General features: G+C 49.2%; 1 protein-coding gene across 1 annotated transcript in view; it reads left to right on the top strand.

Annotated features, from left to right (window-relative positions):
- The first annotated feature begins 842 nt into the window (after nt 1-842).
- Nucleotides 843-21,337, top strand: part of LOC102244294 (core histone macro-H2A.2) — a 21,747-nt gene continuing 1,252 nt past the window's right edge. Inside the window, exons 1-7 of the mRNA XM_005882720.2 lie at nt 843-1,070; nt 9,366-9,472; nt 10,106-10,303; nt 11,478-11,588; nt 13,912-14,011; nt 16,549-16,638; nt 21,152-21,326. Coding sequence (XP_005882782.1) covers nt 899-1,070; nt 9,366-9,472; nt 10,106-10,303; nt 11,478-11,588; nt 13,912-14,011; nt 16,549-16,638; nt 21,152-21,326 — 953 coding nt within the window. The 5' untranslated portion in view covers nt 843-898. The remainder of the gene's footprint in view (nt 1,071-9,365; nt 9,473-10,105; nt 10,304-11,477; nt 11,589-13,911; nt 14,012-16,548; nt 16,639-21,151; nt 21,327-21,337) is intronic.

Here is a 21,337-nt window from a genome sequence, read left to right as displayed (position 1 = left end):
TTGATGTTTCTACTCTCTCCCTCTCCCTTCCTGTCTGAAATCAATAAAAAAATATTTTTAAAAATTAAAATAAAATGGCGTCAGCAGGTCTGGTCCTTCCTGGAGGCTCTGAGGGGAGAATTCGTTCCCTTCACTCATATCGCTCCTCACTCTCATCTCCTGCCCCCTTCGTGGAAGAACCTTTGCAATTCCATTAGACCTGCCCAGACCATCCAGGATACGCTCCCAGCTCAGGACCCCGAACTTAATCCCATCTGCAGGGTCCCTTCTGCCACATAAGACGACACATCCCAAATGGTCTGGGGGTGACGAAGTGGACGTCGTTGGAAACCATTATTCGCTGACTGAAAGGCCTTGGCCTCTCTCTAGTGACAGTCTTTGGCCTCTCGTATTGAGGTTGGGCTGGCTTGATGGGGTGGGGAGAGGTTTGTGAGTGGGCCTGCCGGTGGCCTGCAAAGACCCACGGCCCGCTTCCTGCCTGCAGCACCCTGCGGTGGCAGCCGGTCTCAGCCACCTCCCGGACTGTCCGGCACATCACCTAGTGCTCTAGGACAGGGGTGGGCAAACTTTTTGACTCGAGGGCCACAATGGGTTCTTAAACTGGACCGGAGGGCCGGAACAAAAGCATGGATGATGGGGTGGGGAGAGGTTTGTGAGTGGGCCTGCCGGTGGCCTGCAAAGACCCACGGCCCGCTTCCTGCCTGCAGCACCCTGCGGTGGCAGCCAGTCTCAGCCACCTCCCGGACTGTCCGGCACCTCACCTAGTGCTCTAGGGCCGCTCACTGTTCCCAAGATGTTCTCCAGCCGCCCTTCCTCACCCTGTTTTCTTTCCTTTTCAGCATTGTGCTAGCGCCAGGAAGCCACTGTGTCAGCAAGCTGAGAGGGAAACTGAGGCAAGATGTCGGGCCGGAGCGGGAAGAAGAAAATGTCCAAGCTGTCCCGTTCAGCCAGGGCCGGGGTCATCTTCCCGGTGGGGAGGCTGATGCGTTACCTGAAGAAAGGGACGTTCAAGTACCGGATCAGCGTGGGTGCTCCCGTGTACATGGCGGCAGTCATCGAGTACCTGGCAGGTAAGGTGCCTCGAGGGGCAGGTAACCCGCCCCCAGATTGCACCGTCCGCTCGGCCCCTCTCACACCCGCTGGGAGGGTGCTGTCTCAAGGCTGCTGTGGGTGGCAGCTGGGTTGGGGCTTGCCTGCTTGCTGATCAGTTTCTGCAGGCTTTAGGGGAGAGAAAAGGGCATAAGACGGACAGATGATCAGCACGGGAGGAAGAGAACCCACAGGAAAGTGGCTTTTCCAGCCCAGCCCTGAAAAAGGTGTGTCTTGCGTAGGCAAATGCAATGTGTGAAAATCTAGGTTCCCAAAGAAGAGAAGCTACGGGAGGAAGGGGGTGCTATTTGTTTTATAAAAGGGGGTCTTCACTTTACAGAAAGTCCTCATTAAACATCGGTTCTCCGGGGTATGAAACTAGGACTCGATGTCCATAAATAACATTGACCAGAGCATCAAAGGCATGTTCAGTTGGTGCCATGAAGCCAACATTCTAATTTTGCTCCTTTACAGAGGTGGTTCTCTGCTACAGTGGTTATGTAGGAAATCGTTTCCCGTATTGGTTGTTAAAATTACTTTTTTACTAAGAGATGAGAGTTTTGCTGTATGGGTTCTCTATATATTTGAGAACTTTCTACTTTGTTTTTGTTATTGTACTCCTATGTCGTAAACAGAAGATATACTTCACAATTTCAAGGAGGCTTTAAAATATATATAGCCGGCCAGTGTGGCTCAGTGGGTTGGAACAGGAGGTCACAGTTCAATTCCGGCCAGGGCACACGCCCGGGTTGCATTCTTGATCCCCAGTAGGGGACATGCAGGAAGCAACTGATCAATGATTCTCTCTTGTCATTAATGTTTCTATCTCCCTCTCCTTTTCCCTCTCTGAAATCAATTTTAATTTTTTTTAATTTTTAAGATATATAAAAATACAAATCTATATAAATAAGTGTGGTTAGTTCATTGAAGGGGTCCTCTTAGCCATTGGCAATAATGTCTTGGACTTTGCCCATGGGGATTCCCTAGACACCAGATCCTTTGGAAAGTCCACCAGGGAGAAAAGCAAACTTCCCCAAACCACCTACCTGGAAGCTGAGCCCCTTGCAGCCACAGCATGAAAACCCCCAGGCGGGCAGGGCTGGACCCAGTTTCTCTCCCAGGTCCCTCTTCCCCTCCTGCTTCTCCCTCAAGCGCAGTCTCTTCCTCCTTAAATGTACGGTCCTGTTCTGCCCTCCTGGTCCCCATCGCTCACCGAGCACCGTTACCGATGAAAGGTTTGCCTTGATCCCTTCGTGGAAACTTCTCCCCCTGACCTTCTGTCGGACACACCGACCGCAGCACCATGAGCCTGTCCCTTACTGAGCAATGAAAGCCCTCCTGGGCTAAAGGTTTTCCAGGAGGATCCTTCAGGAGGTGGGAGAGGGCTGGAGGGCTCTGAAGGTCGACTGAGTCCAGGGAGATAGAGCAGTGCTGTTCAAGGTGGGATCACCGGGGATCTTGTTGACAAGGGCCGGGGTGGCGCCTGAGACTCCGCCCTTCTAATGAGCTCCCAGGTGATGCCCATGCTGCTGCTTCCAGGACTGCTCAGAGGAGCAAGGTGGTAGCCAGTCTCTCAGCAGCAGGCCTACAGGCGTGGGGGATGCTTGTTCAAAATGCAAGTTCCTGGCTGCACCCCTCCCGGTGGCCTGATTCCCTGGGTCTGGGGTAGAACCCAGAAGCCTGATGAGAAAACCTGCTGGCTCTGGGATGCTGGCTTCGAGAAAGATGAATGAAACTTTAAAACAACCTGTTAAACTCGTGTCACCCACTGAGACTGGAAACCACTTGGGTGACCCAGAGATCCCACAGCCTCCCAGCAGGAGCTGGGCTTCCCTGAGACCCTCCCATCCCAAGCTGTGCACTTCCTGCTACACCACCGTGATCCATTATAATGTGTGTATAATCAAAGTAATTAAGTACTTTCTATGTCTCCACTTGGCAAAAGTCACACTTCGTGCATAATAAAACAAATGCCGCCTTTTGAATCCCGGGCATCTCTGTTCATCTTTGGTTCAGATAAAAGCTTACATTCTCCCATTTATTCAACCAATATCTGTTAAGCATGTACTTGTCAGTACACACACTAAGTCCTCAGGCTGCTCTCTGGTCATAGAATTGGACCGTTGCTAGGATTTTTCATGTGTCTTGGATTAGAGCCCCCAGCTTCCACAGCAGTCACACTGAGCCAGCAGGTCTTTAAGGATTTATAGTACCTCCCAGAGTAGAGCATCCTTCTGTTTCTCAGTGAATGGAGTTCTCAGAATCTTCCATTCACTCACAAACAGTTATTGAGCACCTACTGTGGGCCAGGTGTTGTGGATGCTGAGGATAGAGCCTAGACCAGGACAGACAGGAATCCCTCCCTCCAGCAGAATGCATTCCCGAGGAAGGAGCAGGCAAACAAGTGGAGGGTGTGCTGCATCAGGCGTGCTAAGTGCTGGGGGACAAATAAAGTGGATACTACTGATAGGGTGTTCCAGAAAAGGGAAGGGGAGGGGAGTCGTAAATAGAGACACCCAAGAAGGCCCATCTGAAGGAAACCAGAGAGTGGGCCTACAGATGTTGGGGTGGGCGCCCCAGCCTGGGGGAAGGCAGGTGCTGGGAGTGTTGGGGGAACAGCAGTGGGGACAGAGGGCTACAGCTGGGGGCGGGGCTTGGACTGTAAATGAGGCCCAAGGGAGAAGGGGCTGGAATTGGGGGAGGGGGTGGGGATAAGAGCTAGCAATAGCAGCTCTGCAGGGTTTGGAGCAGAGGCGGGAGTGATCTGATCCTGGGGGAGGGGTACAGGGTGGAAGCAGGAGAAGCAGCTGGAAGGCTACGGCAGAGATCCAGTGAGTGGGCAGTGAAGGCACCGAGGAAGAGTAGAGTACTGATATATTTTGAAGGCAAAGCCAACAGGACTTGCTCATGAGTTGCACATGAAATAGAAGAGAGGATGAGCACCTAGAAGGATGTCATAGCCATTAATATCCGGCCCCCTCTCTCCAGCCAGTCCCAGCATCCAGCATCTTCCTCAGTCAAATGGAGAAAGTGAGCCTGGCCCGTGGGGCTCAGTGGTTGAGCGTAGACCTGTGAACCAGGAGGTCAGGGTTCAATTCCCGGTCAGGGCACATGCCCGGGTTGCGGGCTCGATCCCCGGTAGAGCACATGCAGGAGGCAGCCAATCAATGATGTTTCCTCTTTCATCGATGTTTCTATCTCTCTATCCCTCTCCTTTCCTGATGCCTGGGTCTCACCCCCAGAAATTCTGGGGTGTGTTCTGGGCATCAGGGTTTCTCAAAGCTCCCCCAAATGATCTGACGGGCAATAGAGTTGGGAATTAGTAGGAGTTACCAGATTCAGATGGGAGGGGTTGCACAGGGGGAGATTGTCCGGTTGGGGAGGAACAAGGATGAAGTTTAGAGGAAGTATGTAGCACTTCCAGGAACTAGAGGAAGTTCCGTGTACCAGGAACAAGCTGGGAAGTGGCAGGGCCGGGGGTTGGTGGTGGGAATGAGATGGAGTGGGGAGCAGGCCATTGAGGACCACAATGAGCTATTGAGAATAAATAATTTACCTTTTTTATGTTGAGAAAATGTTTCATAAAATATTTTTAATTGAGAGGACAAAGAAGTCTTAAAGCAGGGTTAAATTTCAGGGCACCTCCTGAAATCATTGTGTAACATAGGAACTCATCATTTACACATCATTTCCAGACAATTAGGTCTATCCATTTAACACCAAGCATTTTTACCTAATGATTCTCACTTATTACATTTGTGTTTTGAAGAGCTCACTTTGGCAGCCAGAGCCACACGCGTGGTTGTACAGATTGTACACTGCGCAAGGACACACATTTAAGGGCATGCCATTCACAGCGTGGCCCTCAGATAACTATCTTTACTATGAGCATTTCCAGCAGATGGCAGTAAAGGGTCTTGTTCAGATGAAATCGGGGCAGTACAGTGTCTTGAGGAAGAGGCATCTTTTTCTAATTTGCACAAAGGCACCTTTGGCCTAGTGATGGCCTTGTTGGCACGGATCTGGAGGAGGACAAAACGGAGACAGGGAAACCATTTCGACAGTCACTACTGTTTTCTGGGCCGGAAGAGAAGAGAGCCTTAACTCAGATCATGGCAACAAGCGTGGAGAAGAGGGGCAAAGGCGTGTGAGCTTGATGAGGCCGGGAGGAAGGCGGGCGGGGAGGAGGAGAGAATGACTCTAAGGTCTGTGTGTGGATGGAGCTGCCAGTCCCAAGGGCGATGGGAGGAGCAGGCTTGGGAAGCGGGTGATATGGATGTGGGGAGTTGGATTTACCTGTGGAACACCCAGGTGAGGAGGCCCAGATGACATCTCAGCAGAGCTGGAGGTGCAGATCTGACCACACGGGAAGGTAGGTGGAAGCTGGAGCCACAAGTGGATGGGGTTTCCCCAAAAGACTCATGGCCTAAGCAGAGCAAAGGGCCCAGACACAGCCCAGGGGCGCCATCACTAGCGGGCAGGTGTACAAGCAAGTTGGGGCCAGAGAAGGAGACGGTCTTGAAGGAGCGGCCACTCCAGGCCCTCTGTTCCAACCCTCCATTTAATATGCTATTTCCCATCTGCTGGGGTCGGGATGCCCGGTGTTGATTCAGTTCGTGTCCAAAATGAGAGGACACAGCTCTTCCAAAATAATTTCTTTTGGCTACAGAAATCTTTTTTTTTTTTTTTACTACCAGATACTCAGGTGCATTCCAGATGGTTACTATTGCTGGAAACCAGACTTCCACGAAGTTAGAGGTTTGCTATGGAAGTCTATAAACTTCCATGGAAGTCGCCACCACTTAATGGAATAATGATCTGCCCACAGAATTTCCAGTGGAACAAATGTGTGCCATTTAAATCCAGTTTTCCTCCTGATGGCCAATAGAAGGAGACTTGTGTTCCCAAAATCAATAAAGTCACTCAACGATGTAGCAACTATAACGTGGAAGAGATGTGAGAATGAATTTGCAGGGTTGTAGCACTTTTCATTATGGAAATGCCACATAAATATTTAATTTTAATGCTTATTTTATAATCCACATGAATGCGTTTGTCGGAACAGCATTTGAAAATATTAATAATGATTAATGTTGTTTCAAACATTTAAATCATCGGTTCTCAACCTGTGGGTCGCGACCCCTTTGGCGGTCGAACGACCCTTTCACAGGGGTCGCCTAAGACCATCCTGCATATCAGATATTTACATTACGATTCAAAACAGTAGCAACGTTACAGTTATGAAGTAGCAACGAAAATAATTTTATGGTTGGGTCACAGCATGAGGAACTGTATTTAAAGGGCCAGAAGGTTGAGAACCACTGATTTAAATGGTGGCTTCTCTGTCCCAGGGAATGTTTAGATGAAACATTCAACACAGAAAAGAACTCCTTGGTCTAGATTTTCTGGTGTATCATTAAGTTCTCCTCTTTAAAGAAAAAAGGAAGAAAAAGGAAGCTCTACCTTTGCTTTTTCACTAGAGCACATGGTCAAGGTTTTCTTTCTAGAACGGATTTTGGAAGGGCTGGTCCGGGAGCTGAGTCGCACGCTTCGTGCCACCTGCTGAGTCACTGCGGTGACTCTCTCCTGTGCTGCACTTAATTCTGGCAGATTTCTCCGTGCGTCTGTCCGTCAAGCTGAAAATAACCTGAGCTTCAGGGGCTTCTGGCAGGCCCCAAGCATGGTGGGTTTCCCCATGAGCCCTGCTTCTCATGCTGACGACTGAGTTAATGAACTTGGGAGGGTGCTTAACTTCTTCCTCTAAATGCAGGGACAGAGGCAGGAGAGTGATGGGCCAAGATGCTAAATTACATTTGATTTCTCAGAAGTTTAACATTGGGAGGCTCCTTGGCCCCCACACCCATCCAGGAAAAAGGGTGGGTGGAGTGCACCTTCTTCCCAGGCATGGGGCCCCCGAGATGAGCAAGTGCAGGAAACTCCGTTTTATTTCGCACAGTGGGATGCTGCACATTTTAACCTAGAGTCATGCTGCAAGCCTATTTTTTTAAAATATGTTTTTACTGATTTCAGAGAGAGGAAGGGAGAGGGAGAGAGAAACATCAATGATGAGAATCATTGATTGGCTGCCTCCTGCACGAGGAGATCAAGCCCGAAACCTGGGCATGTGCCCTGATGGGGAACCGAACCGTGACTTCCTAGTTCATGGATCAATGATCAACCACTGAACTACACCGGCCAGGCAGCAAGCCAATTAGTGAAAGCTTTGTGATTGCATTTCTTTTTGATGGGTACACTTTTTTAAATAAAGAAAGGGTTGGGCAGCAGTCTGAATGCAGCAAATCAATATGACATTATCCAAATATGATATTAATTTCAAATTCTCTGCCCCATTGTCTCAACAAATATGCTCATACTTCTCCAACTACGGTGCCCCCTCAATCTCTGATTCAGGAAACATGATCCCTGTATAAATGAATTGTTGGTAAACACAATATTCATTGCTTAATAACCTGGAAGGGATGCTATGAGATGAATTTGCAGTGATTTAGCACTTTTCATTATGGAAATGCCATATAAATATTTAACTCTAATGATTATTTTATTCTAATTTTTGTTAATTACATTTGCTTAGTTAATATGGCATACTTATGCCAAGTTTTTATTTTATTGCCGTATATTTTATAAATGATGGCAATTTCATGTGCTATTTTATTTGAAATTAGGCTGATTGTAAAGACATACATAATCCCCTGTTAATTTTAAGATTTAATATTTATGCCATTATACCAGCAAATCCCCAACACACCACACACACACACACACACACACACACGCCTGTGCAAACACCTCACAACAAATTTATGCGCACATGCACATACGCACACATTTCCCCCCGCGTGTTAGTGAAACGACTCAATGGCACATTGCTGTTAGCTTCCTAAGGGAAGGGATTTGTCTTTATAGGCTCATTCATTCTTTTAAAAGCAGACAAGTTGGATTTAGCAGAACATCCTAAAACTGAGGAAGAAGGAAAAATAACAAAATAAGAGGAGAAAGGGGAAAGCATACAGATGGTATGAAACAATTCTATAGATTTTTTTTAAAAACTTGACTCAAAAATTTGGTAGCAGGTGAAGTAGTATTAGGAAAATTCCTTTCTGTCAGCTCTTTCACATTTACCACATAACATGTTCGTTAAACTCAGAGCCAGGCTTAGGCTCTGAGGGGTATGAGGAAACCCCTGAGCCCCAACATTCCTTCCTTCGCAGACCTCATAGGTCTCCCCACTAGGAATTCACTTCTCGGGTTGAGCATTTCCTCATCCCGTAGTGTGAGTGAGTCCTTCCCATCCACTTTCCTTTAGGACAAGAGGGACCTGGGGCACCAAGTGAAGCGGAAAAGGGGATTCTGAAAGGGGTCCCACTGGGTACCAGAGACAGACTTCACCTACATCACTATTCTCTTCAGAGATGCCCCATGCTAGGGTTTAAACAAGAGTGTATTTCTCTCTCATAAAAGAAGTCTATAGACCAGTGATAGCGAACTTTTTGAGCTCAGCGTGTCAGCATTTTGAAAAACCCTAACTTAACTCTGGTGCCATGTCACATCTAGAAATTTTTTTGATATTTGCAACCATAGTAAAACAAAGACTTATATTTTTGATATTTATTTTATATATTTAGATGCCATTTAACAAAGAAAAATCAACCAAAAAAATGAGTTTGCGTGTCACCTCTGACACACATGTCATAGGTTCGCCATCACTGCTATAGAACATAGTCCAGGTTGGTAAGGAAGCCCCACAGCCATAAGATACCTCAGCTCCTTCTGTCTTGTTACTCCACATCCACAGCTTCTTCTTGGTCAAATCCCAGCCATCACGTCCTCAGTCCAGCAATAGAAAAGGAAGGGGTACCATACAACACGACTGCTTGCCTTTCACTGGCCAGAGCTTAGTCACATGACCACCTGTATCAACAAGGGAGGTTGGGAAAAACTGTCTTCATTCCTTCCCATGGATATGGGCTCAGAGAAAAAAAAAAATCAGATCCATATACCAAGGAGGATGGGGAGGAATTAATGTCAAGGGACAACTAGAAGACTTTGTTCCAGGATCATAGGTCAGGTCTTGCTACCATATCTTCCTTGTCTAAGACCTGAATTCTTTTCAGCTTTCTGGATTTCTTTCCAGGCCCAGACTTAAAAATCACAAGTGAATCAATGTGATCAAACTCAAAGACCACTCCCAAGGAAAAGCTTCAGGGAGCTCAGACCCCATTCTGTGATTGCCTATTAACTCCCCCTTGTCCTTTCAGCGGAGATTCTAGAATTGGCTGGCAATGCCGCGAGGGACAACAAGAAGGCCCGGATAGCCCCGAGACACATCCTGCTGGCAGTGGCCAACGATGAGGAGCTCAATCAGGTACCTCTGCCGCACGGACACGTGCCACCAACTGGGTTTGTCAAACACACGGCTGCATGTGGACACAGCTGGCTGCAAGTCATTCCTGCTCTAGTTCCCGTCACATTTGCACCAAAATAGGTCTTTTAGATCCTAAAAGAGAAGAATCGATTCTTCTAGGGTATCATTCAGCTTCAAAATACAGTTGCCTCTGGAGTAGATCCTGTTATATATTCTGGGTCTGGCCAGACCTTCTTTTCCTCAAAGGAGTGCGGAGACCCGTGGTCTGCTGGGTCTAGCCCCAGCTTTGACCTTTGAACTTCATTTTGTCAAGCTGCGCTCCCCATGTGTGAGGCTCTTTATCCTCTGTTATGTCTGGAATTCCGGAGCCCTGGGCAGCATCGCTGGTTTCAACCTCTCTACCCTTTCATTTTGCTTGGCTTGTTGTGTTTTCTGCACAAGATCACAGGAGGCCTTGACGCCTACAGAGATACTCTCTGCAAGAGAAACAGAAAAAGCCAGTTAGACGGTGTATTATGCAACTTAGGGGAAACAAAGGCCAGATTTAACCTTGTTTTGCCAGCAGTTAGAACTGTATTAAACCCAGAATCAGCAAGCTCTTAGCTGTCTGAACTGATGCGTTTCTCTCTTCAGCTGCTGAAAGGAGTGACCATTGCCAGCGGAGGCGTCCTGCCCAGAATCCATCCCGAACTGCTGGCCAAAAAGCGAGGGACCAAAGGCAAGTCGGAAACTATCCTCTCCCCTCCCCCGGAGAAAAGAGGAAGGAAGGCCACGTCGGGCAAGAAGGGGGGCAAGAAATCCAAGGCTGCCAAACCACGGACGTCCAAAAAGGTGAGCCGGGCTGCATCTGTGAGCCAGGGACTCTCGGAACAGCAGGAAAGTTGAACCGTCGAAGATGAAGGTGTAGCCACATCTCCAGAAAATGGGGGACTCCACAGCGCAGTGCTGGGAGAAAATGCCAACCATGCGCTCCAATCATCAGGCTGGGTCTACCAGCGGTTTCCACAGCGCAGGTGGTCCTCATGTTTCCAGATCCCCGCCATTGCCCCCACTAAAACCTACGTGAGAGCCGACAGCTTGACGCGCTGCTATTCACTTCTCCAGCGCTCCATGTTGCCACTACAATATCTCTCGTATCCCCTAGAATCTAGGGCACAAAATACCACATGCGGGCACGCACGTACAGTGCGATTGAAACTTCGTGGCCCATGCGCAGAAGTCGGTATTTTGTGGACGAGCCACACTCAAGGGGCCAAAGACCCGCATGTGGCTCACGAGCCGCGGTTTGCCGAGCCACGACCACTGCGGTCCCCTCAGTCCGGCCGAGGGGGTTCAGGTGTGGCGGAGAACCTGATGCACTGAGCAGCTACAGCTCAGAGATGCCGTTTGCAGAGTAATACTTTCAGGTGCTGCCCAGCACAGTAACTGCTCTCCACGTGTGGTTCTTTCTATTTGAATTTAACTTAATTAAATCAAATTTAGAAGTATTTTCTCAGTTGCACGAGCTGAGTGCTCAATTGCCCTGGCAGCACAGGCGCAGGACGTTCCCACAATCACAGGAGGTTGGACAGCGCAGCTTCAGAGGCTGTCCGTTGCCCTCCACAGACCTCATGACAACACAGAGGTCATGTAAGCGCTCCCTGGGCTGCCTCGGTGCCCCAGGGGAAACCGGGGACAGGGGGTTGAGCAGTGTGCTGGAACGACCCTCCCGGGTTCTGATGCTTGTCATCGGAAGTGGAGAAGAGCAAGAACCACATAACTGTGCGGGTTTGAGTGAGAACTACAGGTGCGCGTGAACCCTTGAACGCGTCGTATTTTTGGCAGCACCCGTTTCTTTTCCTGATATTGCTACCCTTTGCTTCCCTCCATCAAGAGCAGTAAAACATAACGCTAACCACTGCCTTTCATGCCCACGGGGGTGGTGGCCATGGGAAGAGCTTTATCGAGCCACTTTGGGCTTTTTCTCCAATGACTTCCCACCTGTTCCTCTGATTTCTACCCACAGTCCAAACCAAAAGACAGCGATAAAGAAGGGACTTCGAATTCCACCTCTGAAGATGGACCAGGAGATGGATTCACCATCTTGTCTTCTAAGAGCCTCGTTCTAGGGCAGAAGGTACTAAAGAGAATTGCGCTGTGTTGTGCTGTAGTAAAACATGATTGCATTTTCAAATCCTCACCTGAGGATATGTTTATTGATTTTTAGAGAAAGGAAGAGAGAGAGAGAGAAACATCTATCGATTGCCTCCCATACTCTCTGTGACCGGGGATGGAATCCACAACCTAGGTGTGTGTCCTGACCAGGGATCGAACCCACAACCTTTCAGTGCATGGGATGACACCACAACCAACTGAGCCTCCCCCGGGGCCATGGTTGCATTTTTATAACCTGCTGTTTACAAGCAGTGACGACTCCTTCATCTCTGGTTCCCCTAATATGACTTTCGCTCTGGCCTTGAATGATTCATTTTTGAACTAACGAGTAAACAAGGTCTTTCGTGCTGAGAATTGTTCATGCTGATGTTGGTTGGCCAAAGGTAAGCATGGAGAGTAGATAGTTGGTCAGTAGATAGCATTACTGGGTGGCATTACTGGGTTTGCTGGAAATGGCCCAAGCCCCAGTTATTTCTGTGCTCACCAAAATGCTCAGAGCCAACTTTCTCAAGCAGGCTTTGGGCGGTCCACGTTACATGGCTCACTGTAATTCATCAAAGAAAGAAAATAGAAATATGTTTTCCTGAAAACCCCTGGTGTTAGAAATGAATGATTTGCCAATAATTTCGTCTGCCTGCCTTTCTCGGCTGCAGGAAGAAACAAACGGGCCAAACATTTGAACAGTCTCCAGCAGCACAACGGCGGCCCAACCAGACCTGCAGATAATTCATTCCCCCAGCATAAAAGTTTACCAAACAGACAATTATCTGTCAGATCAACTGGGGCTGACATAAGATCCACAAGGAAACAGTTGGTCATATCTCTGGTAGCGCAATGTTTGCAGCCTGACGACAGTACAGTGTGAATCTCATTGACGCGGTTGGGACGAGCGTGTTATGGGAAGAGTGTAAAAGTGGCAGGTTCCTACGGCCTCACTGATGGAAGCCCAGAGCGAAGAGGTGGAATTCATGTCCCCTCTAGGAGCCGTCCGCAGTTACGAGGCGATTAGCTTTCTCTCACTTCTCTAGGGGATCGTGAGGTTCTTGCTCAATGGGGAGGCGATGAATAACGCCTCCATCCCACTAAGCCCTGTGCACATATGGCAGCATTTCACAAGTGCAGCCCCAAGAACGTGGTCCACTAAAGGCAAGACGGCCAGACATATGCAGGTCAGGGTCATGGGGGCCATCACTTCTCTCAAGTGAGGTCATCAGCTTTGCAACCCTCCCCGAAGGTCTGCGTTGCTCTGGGAAGGATGCAGGAAACAGAAGGTAGAGGAGAGAGCCAGGCTTCCCTTGCAGAAGCTACTCAGAGAATAACAGTCTCCAGCAGCACAACGGCGGCCCAACCAGACCTGCAGATAATTCATTCCCCCAGCATAAAAGTTTACCAAACAGACAATTATCTGTCAGATCAACTGGGGCTGACATAAGATCCACAAGGAAACAGTTGGTCATATCTCTGGTAGCGCAATGTTTGCAGCCTGACGACAGTACAGTGTGAATCTCATTGACGCGGTTGGGACGAGCGTGTTATGGGAAGAGTGTAAAAGTGGCAGGTTCCTACGGCCTCACTGATGGAAGCCCAGAGCGAAGAGGTGGAATTCATGTCCCCTCTAGGAGCCGTCCGCAGTTACGAGGCGATTAGCTTTCTCTCACTTCTTTAGGGGATCATGAGGTTCTTGCTCAATGGGGAGGCGATGAATAATGCCTCCATCCCACTAAGCCCTGTGCGCATATGGCAGCATTTCACAAGTGCAGCCCCAAGAACATGGTCCACTAAAGGCAAGGCGGCCAGACATACGCAGGTCAGGGTCCTGGGGGCCGTCACTTCTCTCAAGCGAGGTCATCAGCTTTGCGACCCTGCCCCGAAGGTCTGCGTTGCTCTGGGAAGGATGCAGGAAACAGAAGGTAGAGGAGAGAGCCAGGCTTCCCTTGCAGAAGCTACTCAGAGAATATGTCACCGACCAGCAAGGCTGCCAGGATGGGGAAAGGCAGGCATAGGCTGTAGGAAAAGGAGAAGAGGGGAGGGGGGTCCCGTTTCTGCTCCTGGAAGAGGAGATTTGTGCAAGCTGCTAACCTCAGAGCGAACATCAAGCCCTCTGAGCTCAAAGCACCTGTTGAAAACCAAACACCGGGAAACCTGAGATGTTGCTCCATGTACAGCCCTTTGTGTTGACATTCGGTGTTAGTAACTGAGAGAATTAACAGATATGATGTGAAATACGAAGATGCTTAACAGGATCTAATCTTTCCCACACTCTCTATCCTTTCTTCCTGATGCAGCTGTCCCTGACCCAGAGTGACATCAGCCACATTGGCTCCATGAGAGTGGAGGGCATTGTCCATCCAACCACGGCTGAAATTGACCTCAAGGAAGACATAGGTAAGGTCCCCAGACGTTAGTAGAGGCGCCGCAGTACAGCCCACTGTTCGGGCAAGCTCTTCTGAGGTTGTCCCTTGTCTGCTGGCTGTCCCCTGCTTGGGGTGCTTACCTTTATATGTAGCTGAACAGCATTACCAGAGAGTAACTAATTTTGTTTTAAATCTGCATATATTTTTGAAATTTTCATTGAAATGTTAGATAAAAACAGATCATTAGTGCACAGTTTGGTGAATTTTTCTTAAAGTGAATACATCTTTGCAACCAGCACCTTGATCATGAAACAGAACCTTACCAGCACCTCAGAAGTCCCCTTCTCCCCACTCCCAGTCACCATTCCCTCCAAGGTGACCACTATCTTGTCTTCTAACAGCACAGATGGCGTCATCTGTTTTGGAGTCTTTATAAATGAAATCATGCAGTGCGTCTTCTTTTGTGTCTGCCTCCTCTTGCTCAACTTTGTATTTGTGAAGTTCACTCATGTTGTTGAGTATGGTTGTAGTCCATTCATTTTTCTTTGCTGTATAGTATTCCACTGTAGGGATATATCCCAATTTGTTGATCCGTTCTACCATTGGTGGCATTCAGGTGGTTTTTGGTTTAGATAATAATGAGTAATACTTGTACAAACGTTGTTATACATTTTTGGGGTAAAATTCTGCATATATTTTAAGCTTAAATATTGAGAAAACCATTGATAAAAAGGAAATGGGCATCTAGGGGAAAAAGTTCATTGTCTTAAGGCAGGAGATGTTACCAGGCTAGGTAGAAGAGCCTGGGAAGGGAAGCTAGGAAGGGAACTAGAAATAATAGCATACTCAATGGTCACCATCTCAGCCCTGGCCGGTGTGGCTCAGTTGGTTGGGTGTCGTCCCTCGCATCAAAAGGTTGCCAGCCAGATGGCGTCATCTGTTTTTGCAGTCTTTATAAATGAATCATGCAGTGCGTCTTCTTTTATGTCTGCCTCCTTTTGCTCAACTTTGTATTTGTGAAGTTCACTCATGTTGTTGAGTATGGTTGTAGTCCATTCATTTTTCTTTGCTGTATAGTATTCCACTGTAGGGATATATCCCAATTTGTTGATCCGTTCTACCATTGGTGGCATTCAGGTGGTTTTTGGTTTAGATAATAATGAGTAATACTTGTACAAACGTTGTTATACATTTTTGGTAAAATTCGGTTAAATTCTACATATATTTTAAGCTTTAATATTGAGAAAACCATTGATAAAAAGGAAATGGGCACCTAGGAAAAGTTCATTGTCTTAAGGCAGGAGATGTTACCAGGCTAGGTAGAAGAGCCTGGGAAGGGAAGCTAGGAAGGGAACTAGAAATAATAGCATACTCAATGGTCACCATCTCAGCCCTGGCCGGTGTGGCTCAGTTGGTTGGGTGTCGTCCCTCGCATCAAAAGGTTGCCAGCTCGATTCCCAGTCAGGACACATGCCCAGGTTGTGGGCTCAATCCCCAGTAGGTGGCTGTCAAATCAAGGCATTGAATTAAATGAACACAACAAGTGCTGAGCCCAGAGAACAGAACACTGGAGCCTCAATTTAAAAAAATAATAATAATCTTCAGGATTCCTGTCAGGAGACACGTTATGGTCAAGTCAACCCCTAAGAAGGTCCTTGAAGAGTTTGTTAGAATCTAAGTCCCGATGGACAGAAGCCAGACCCCTGCCACAGGTGACCACTGGCAAACCAGCATTTCGGTTGCAAAGTTTTATTCCGACTTTCCAAGTATGGTTGGTTTGTTTTCTCTGGCCTCTGAAAGTGTGTCTAACAGTGTGATTGGTGGCATTGAAAGAACAGCCACAGTGGCTCCCATCAGGTGGTTTTTGGTTTAGATAATAATGAGTAATACTTGTACAAACGTTGTTATACATTTTTGGGGTAAAATTCTGCATATATTTTAAGCTTAAATATTGAGAAAACCATTGATAAAAAGGAAATGGGCATCTAGGGGAAAAAGTTCATTGTCTTAAGGCAGGAGATGTTACCAGGCTAGGTAGAAGAGCCTGGGAAGGGAAGCTAGGAAGGGAACTAGAAATAATAGCATACTCAATGGTCACCATCTCAGCCCTGGCCGGTTGGCTCAGTTGGTTGGGTGTCGTCCCTCGCATCAAAAAGTTGCCAGCTCGATTCCCGGTCATTGTGGCCTCAATCCCCAGTAGGTGGCCATCCAATCAAGGCATTGAATTAAATGAACACAACAGGTACTGAGCCCAGAGAACAGAACACTGGAGCCTCAATTTAAAAAAATAATAATAATCTTCAGGATTCCTGTCAGGAGACACGTTATGGTCAAGTCAACCCCTAAGAAGGTCCTTGAAGACTTTGTTAGAATCTAAGTCCCGATGGACAGAAGCCAGACCCCTGCCACAGGTGACCACTGGCAAACCAGCATTTCGGTTGCAAAGTTTTATTCCGACTTTCCAAGTATGGTTGGTTTGTTTTCTCTGGCCTCTGAAAGTGTGTCTAACAGTGTGATTGGTGGCATTGAAAGAACAGCCACAGTGGCTCCCACTTGTTCTCCTCACAGGGAAGGCCTTGGAGAAGGCTGGGGGCAAAGAGTTCCTGGAAACGGTGAAGGAGCTCCGCAAGTCCCAGGGCCCCTTGGAAGTGGCTGAAGGTGAGTGTGGAACTGGGCCATGTTCCCCGCACAGCCTCGCACCTCCCTCTCCAGCATCACATGCTTCCCACACGCTCATTTTGCAAAGTAAAATCTGCCGTGCCTAATCAGAAAGTTATTTTTTAATTTGAACAGTCCCAGGTGGATCATGTCATATCCTTCGCGGGCTATAAAGTATCTGGATAGTTCAAGTCAGGGTGCTTCAGGTCGCCCAAAAATGGTCCGGAGTTACTGGGTAACTTTCAGTCATTCTCCTCCCTCGGCCCCTGGCGACCGTCAGTCTCCTCTGTCTGTGGATTTGCCTGTCCTGGACATGTCATGTAAATGGAGTCAGACAGTATGGGACATTTTGTGTCTGGCTTCTTTCACAAATAATTTCTTCGAGGCTCATCATATTGTAGCACGTATCAGAACGTCATTCCTTTTTCATGGCTGAATAATATTCCATTTTGCTTCCCCATTATCACTTGGGTGGTTTCCACCTTTAGCTATTGTGAATAGAGCTACTATAAACATTTGTGTGCAAGTTTTTGTTTGACACCTGTTTTCAAGACTATTGGGTAATTTCTGATGGATGTGTTCAACTTCAGATCTGTGTCCCCACCCACACCACCCCCCATGGCCATCCAGTCAGTGCCAGGTGCTGCCCTGATGCCAGGGCCCCAAAGGCAATATATCCCCCTCCTGCCCACAAGCACCGAACAGCCTAGGAGGCAAGACAGACTCAATAGTGGGGCACAGAGAGATGGGAGCAGGACTGCAGAGCCCACCCTCTGCTTGGGGGAGAAGTGGAATCTCCATGAGGGTATAAGACCCACTTGAGGGCAGGGACATCATGGCCATAAGGGCGTTGTGTGTGAGAAGGCTCGGGTCATGGGCCAGCAGGGAGCAGCAGGTAGGAGACCCTGTATAGACGAGAGGGGCGCCTTTGACCGTTGAAGTGAGGGACTTATGATCAGATTACTAGTAGATGCTGGGGAAGTAATGGGTCTTCCAGTCTAGAAGGAGTGTGAGTCCACCCCGTAGAGTCTGCACATACCATTAAGTGGAATCTCCATGAGGCTATAAGACCCACTTGAGGGCAGGGACATCATGGCCATAAGGGCGTTGTGTGTGAGAAGGCTCGGGTCATGAGCCAGCAGGGAGCAGCAGGTAGGAGACCCTGTATAGATGAGAGGGGCGCCTTTGACCGTTGAAGCGAGGGACTTATGATCAGATTACTAGTAGATGCTGGGGAAGTAATGGGTCTTCCAGTCTAGAAAGAGTGTGAGTCCACCCTGTAGAGTCTGCACATACCATTCCCCATTCATATAGCAATGATGGCATTTTTTTTTTAATTTTAAGACAGAGCCACACTGAAATATAGGACAAACATACATGTGGGCAGGGGTAGGAGAGCTGCATGGGGCAGCAGCAGGGAAGGGCCGAGCTGCAGGTTGGGCTCCAGGTCTGCAATATGCTGAACCATCAGGAGGTGGGCTCTTAGGTGGTGATGAGAACAGAGTCACCTCCTCCGTGGAGGGAACCAAAGCCAGGCTCCGTGCTGAAAGCAACGCTCACGGCCTTTTGCTCAGACAACCACCAGGGCCTGGCTTGTGTGAAAGCTGTTTTCTAGGAGAGCCGATGGGAGCAGGGAGCCTCTCGCCCAGGCTATGTTGCCCACTGGCTCAGTGCATGGACCTACCACACCCCTTCCCAGTCATGAGACAGAGCCCTGAATTGGCCACAAAGACTGGATCTGGGCTGGGGGTCGGAAGGCACCCAGCAGACTGCTTGTCAGGGTGGGAAAGAGAAAACAGCTGCTCTGCGTAGAATGAGAGGCTCCATCTTGCGTCTGAAGTTCCAGAGGCAGAAGATAGAGGGTAGAGAAGCCGTGTTTTAAAATATCATTGCTGTGCGATTTCCAGAATGAAACCCTGGGTCCTCAGGTTGAAAATATTGAGGATAGCCCTAGTCTGTGTGGCTCAGTGGATAGAGCATCGGCCTGCGAACCAAAGGGTCCCAGGTTCAATTCCAGTCAAGGGCACGTACCTTGGTTGCAGGCTTCTCCCCGGCCAGAGCCCTGGTCGGGGCACATGCAGGAAGCAACCAATCAATGAGTTTCTCTCACATCACTATTTCTTTCTGTCTTTCCCACTCTCTCTAAAAATCAATGGAAAGATATTCTCGGATGAGGATTAAAAATAAATAAATAAATAAGATTGAGTGTAGTCCATGGAAGTCGTGGTGACACTTCAGAAGTTCAAACTCAAGAGAAACCTGAAAAGCAACCCACGAGGAAAGGCAGATGGTTTGCAGACAGTTCTCCCGACAGCGACTTCTCTCAGCAACAAAGGTGCTTGGAGATGGGAAGGAAGTCTCTTCCAGAGCACCGAGGGGAGGGGACACTGTCCACCCAGAACTCCACGTGAGGGAGGAGAAGGATGCACAGTTTCCGACGTCCAGGAGTCGGGTCAGAAATCCGCAGCCTCCCTGCAAGGACAGCTGAGGGCCGCACTGTGAGAAACAAGTGAACCCAGGAGACGGCCGGGAATGGAGCTCAGACACTGGGATAGATCTCTTAGGTCCAGGTCTCGAGGCCTGGGAGTGGGGTCTCCCTGGGAAGATGGAACTGGGGTGGGGGTGGGGGGTGAATCTGGAAAAGAGGATGCAGTTTATCAAGTTCTAATATCACATTTCATTTCGTTTCAAAACAGCATCACTTTTAAGAAATGCCCTGTACAAATATTCCATTAAGAAAGAGTAGATTTCCAAGATGGGGTATCTAGTAGGAGGCCCCACATAAAGCCAGGACACATTCAGTTTAAGAGCAAGCAAGACACGCCCCCACTAGGCACAGAGGGCAGCAGGTGTGTATCTCGACCTTGGCGTTGGGTCGACCAAGGGGCAAGAGCCTCCCTAGAGAATCTGACCTGTAGCCGGGCAGACGTGCAGCCAAATCCAGGGCGGCCCAGAAACCTCCGGCAGGGAGGTCAGTGGGACATGACCTTGAGTTGGTAGTGCCCCCAGGTGGCACGGAGGCGAATGCACCTGCTCTGTGAGAGAACTCAGCTCGGTCCAGGCTGACAGTGGTTGTTCGGTGCATCCTGGTTTCAGCCGGGAAGCTGGATGGGCCGGCGTGGGAGGTGGCGGTGGAAATGAAGCAGCCGGGCCTGGGATGAGACAAGTCTAGGAAAGCGACTGGTGTTCCCGTGACAGGGAGGGAGAAAGGGGACTCGGTTTCCAGGGTGAGCGGGCCCATGTTGGACCGGGGCACATGTCACAAGCCGTGAAGGCCTGCTCCCTGCAGGCTCCTCGGAGATGATCAGGAAGACAATCCCTGTGGGGGGGAGCGGAGGGCCAGGTGCGTGGCTCCGACTTACGGAGGATCCGGTCACTAGCACAAGCCGCACCAGACCTGCTGAGTGGGGATCTCACGGTGGGGATGGACATGTCTATTGGTCAGTCTAAAAGCCATTGTATTGGTTTCCTGTCGCTGCTCTAAAATATTACCACAAGACCTAGCCGATGTGGCTCAGGAGATAGAGTGTCGGCCTGCGGACCAAAGGGTCCCAGGTTTGATTCCTGTCAAGGGCACATGCCCAGGTTGTGGGCTCAATCCCCAGTGGGGGGCCTGCAGGAGGCAGCCAACCCATGATTCTCTCTCATCATTGATGTTTCTCTCTCCCCTTTCCTCTCTGAAATAAAAAATATATTTTTTAAAAGTACCACACATTTCATGGCTTCAAAAAACACAGATGTATTCTCTCTGAGCTCTGGAGGTCAGAGGTCCACAGGCTCTGTGGGCGGGGGCTGCCACGTCCCTGGCTCCTGGACACAGCTCTCCCATCTCTGCTTCATCATCTCCTCCCGTGACCTTCCTGCTTTACAGATGTATTCTCTCTGAGCTCTGGAGGTCAGAGGTCACAGGCTCCTGCACCGAGGTGCTAGCAGTGCTGGTTCCTGCTCAGAGGAACCAGCCTCTTCCAGTCCTGGCTGCCACATCCCTGGCTCCTGGACGCAGCTCTCCCATCTCTGCTTCATCATCACATCATCTTCTCCCGTGACCTTCCTGCTCCCTCTTCAAAGGATTGTGTTCCCATCTCAACGTCCCTCCCTGACTCCCATCGCAAAGCCCCTTTATGCCACGTAGGTAACACGCACAGCTTCCAGGGATCCGGATGTGGACATCCGGGGAGGCCACTCCGCAGCTCCCACCGCCCCAGAGATGACTGATGTGCACCTTCGAGCAGGAACCCTGGGGAATAGGTGACTCACCCAGTGACTAGTTGGCAGGACACAGGCAAGTCACATGGTGCCACATAAGCTTTAAAGGAAGCTTGTGCCGCTGTCAGAGCGATTCCGGCACAGCCCCGCTCTGTGGCCCTGCAGTCCCCTTCGAAGGCACAGGAGGTTGTCCAGTCACCTTCTCTGTCCCCACACACCTCACAGGTACTTGTGGGGCCCGGCCTAACCCCCTGGCTTAAGATGAAGACTAGGGAATAACCTGCAGCGTTTCTCTCCCATGTCCCAGCTGCCGTCAGCCAATCCAGCGGACTCGCGGCCAAGTTTGTCATCCACTGTCACATCCCTCAGTGGGGCTCGGACAAATGTGAAGAGCAGCTTGAAGAGACCATCAAGAACTGCCTGTCGGCAGCGGAGGACAAAAAGCTAAAGTCTGTGGCCTTCCCACCCTTCCCCAGTGGCAGGTAGGAGGGGC

Source organism: Myotis brandtii, unplaced genomic scaffold, assembly GCF_000412655.1.
Source record: "Myotis brandtii unplaced genomic scaffold, ASM41265v1 scaffold735, whole genome shotgun sequence".
Lineage (NCBI taxonomy): Eukaryota > Metazoa > Chordata > Mammalia > Chiroptera > Vespertilionidae > Myotis > Myotis brandtii.
The sequence above is the reverse complement of the archived record's forward strand: the minus strand, read 5'-3'. Positions and strand labels throughout refer to the sequence as shown.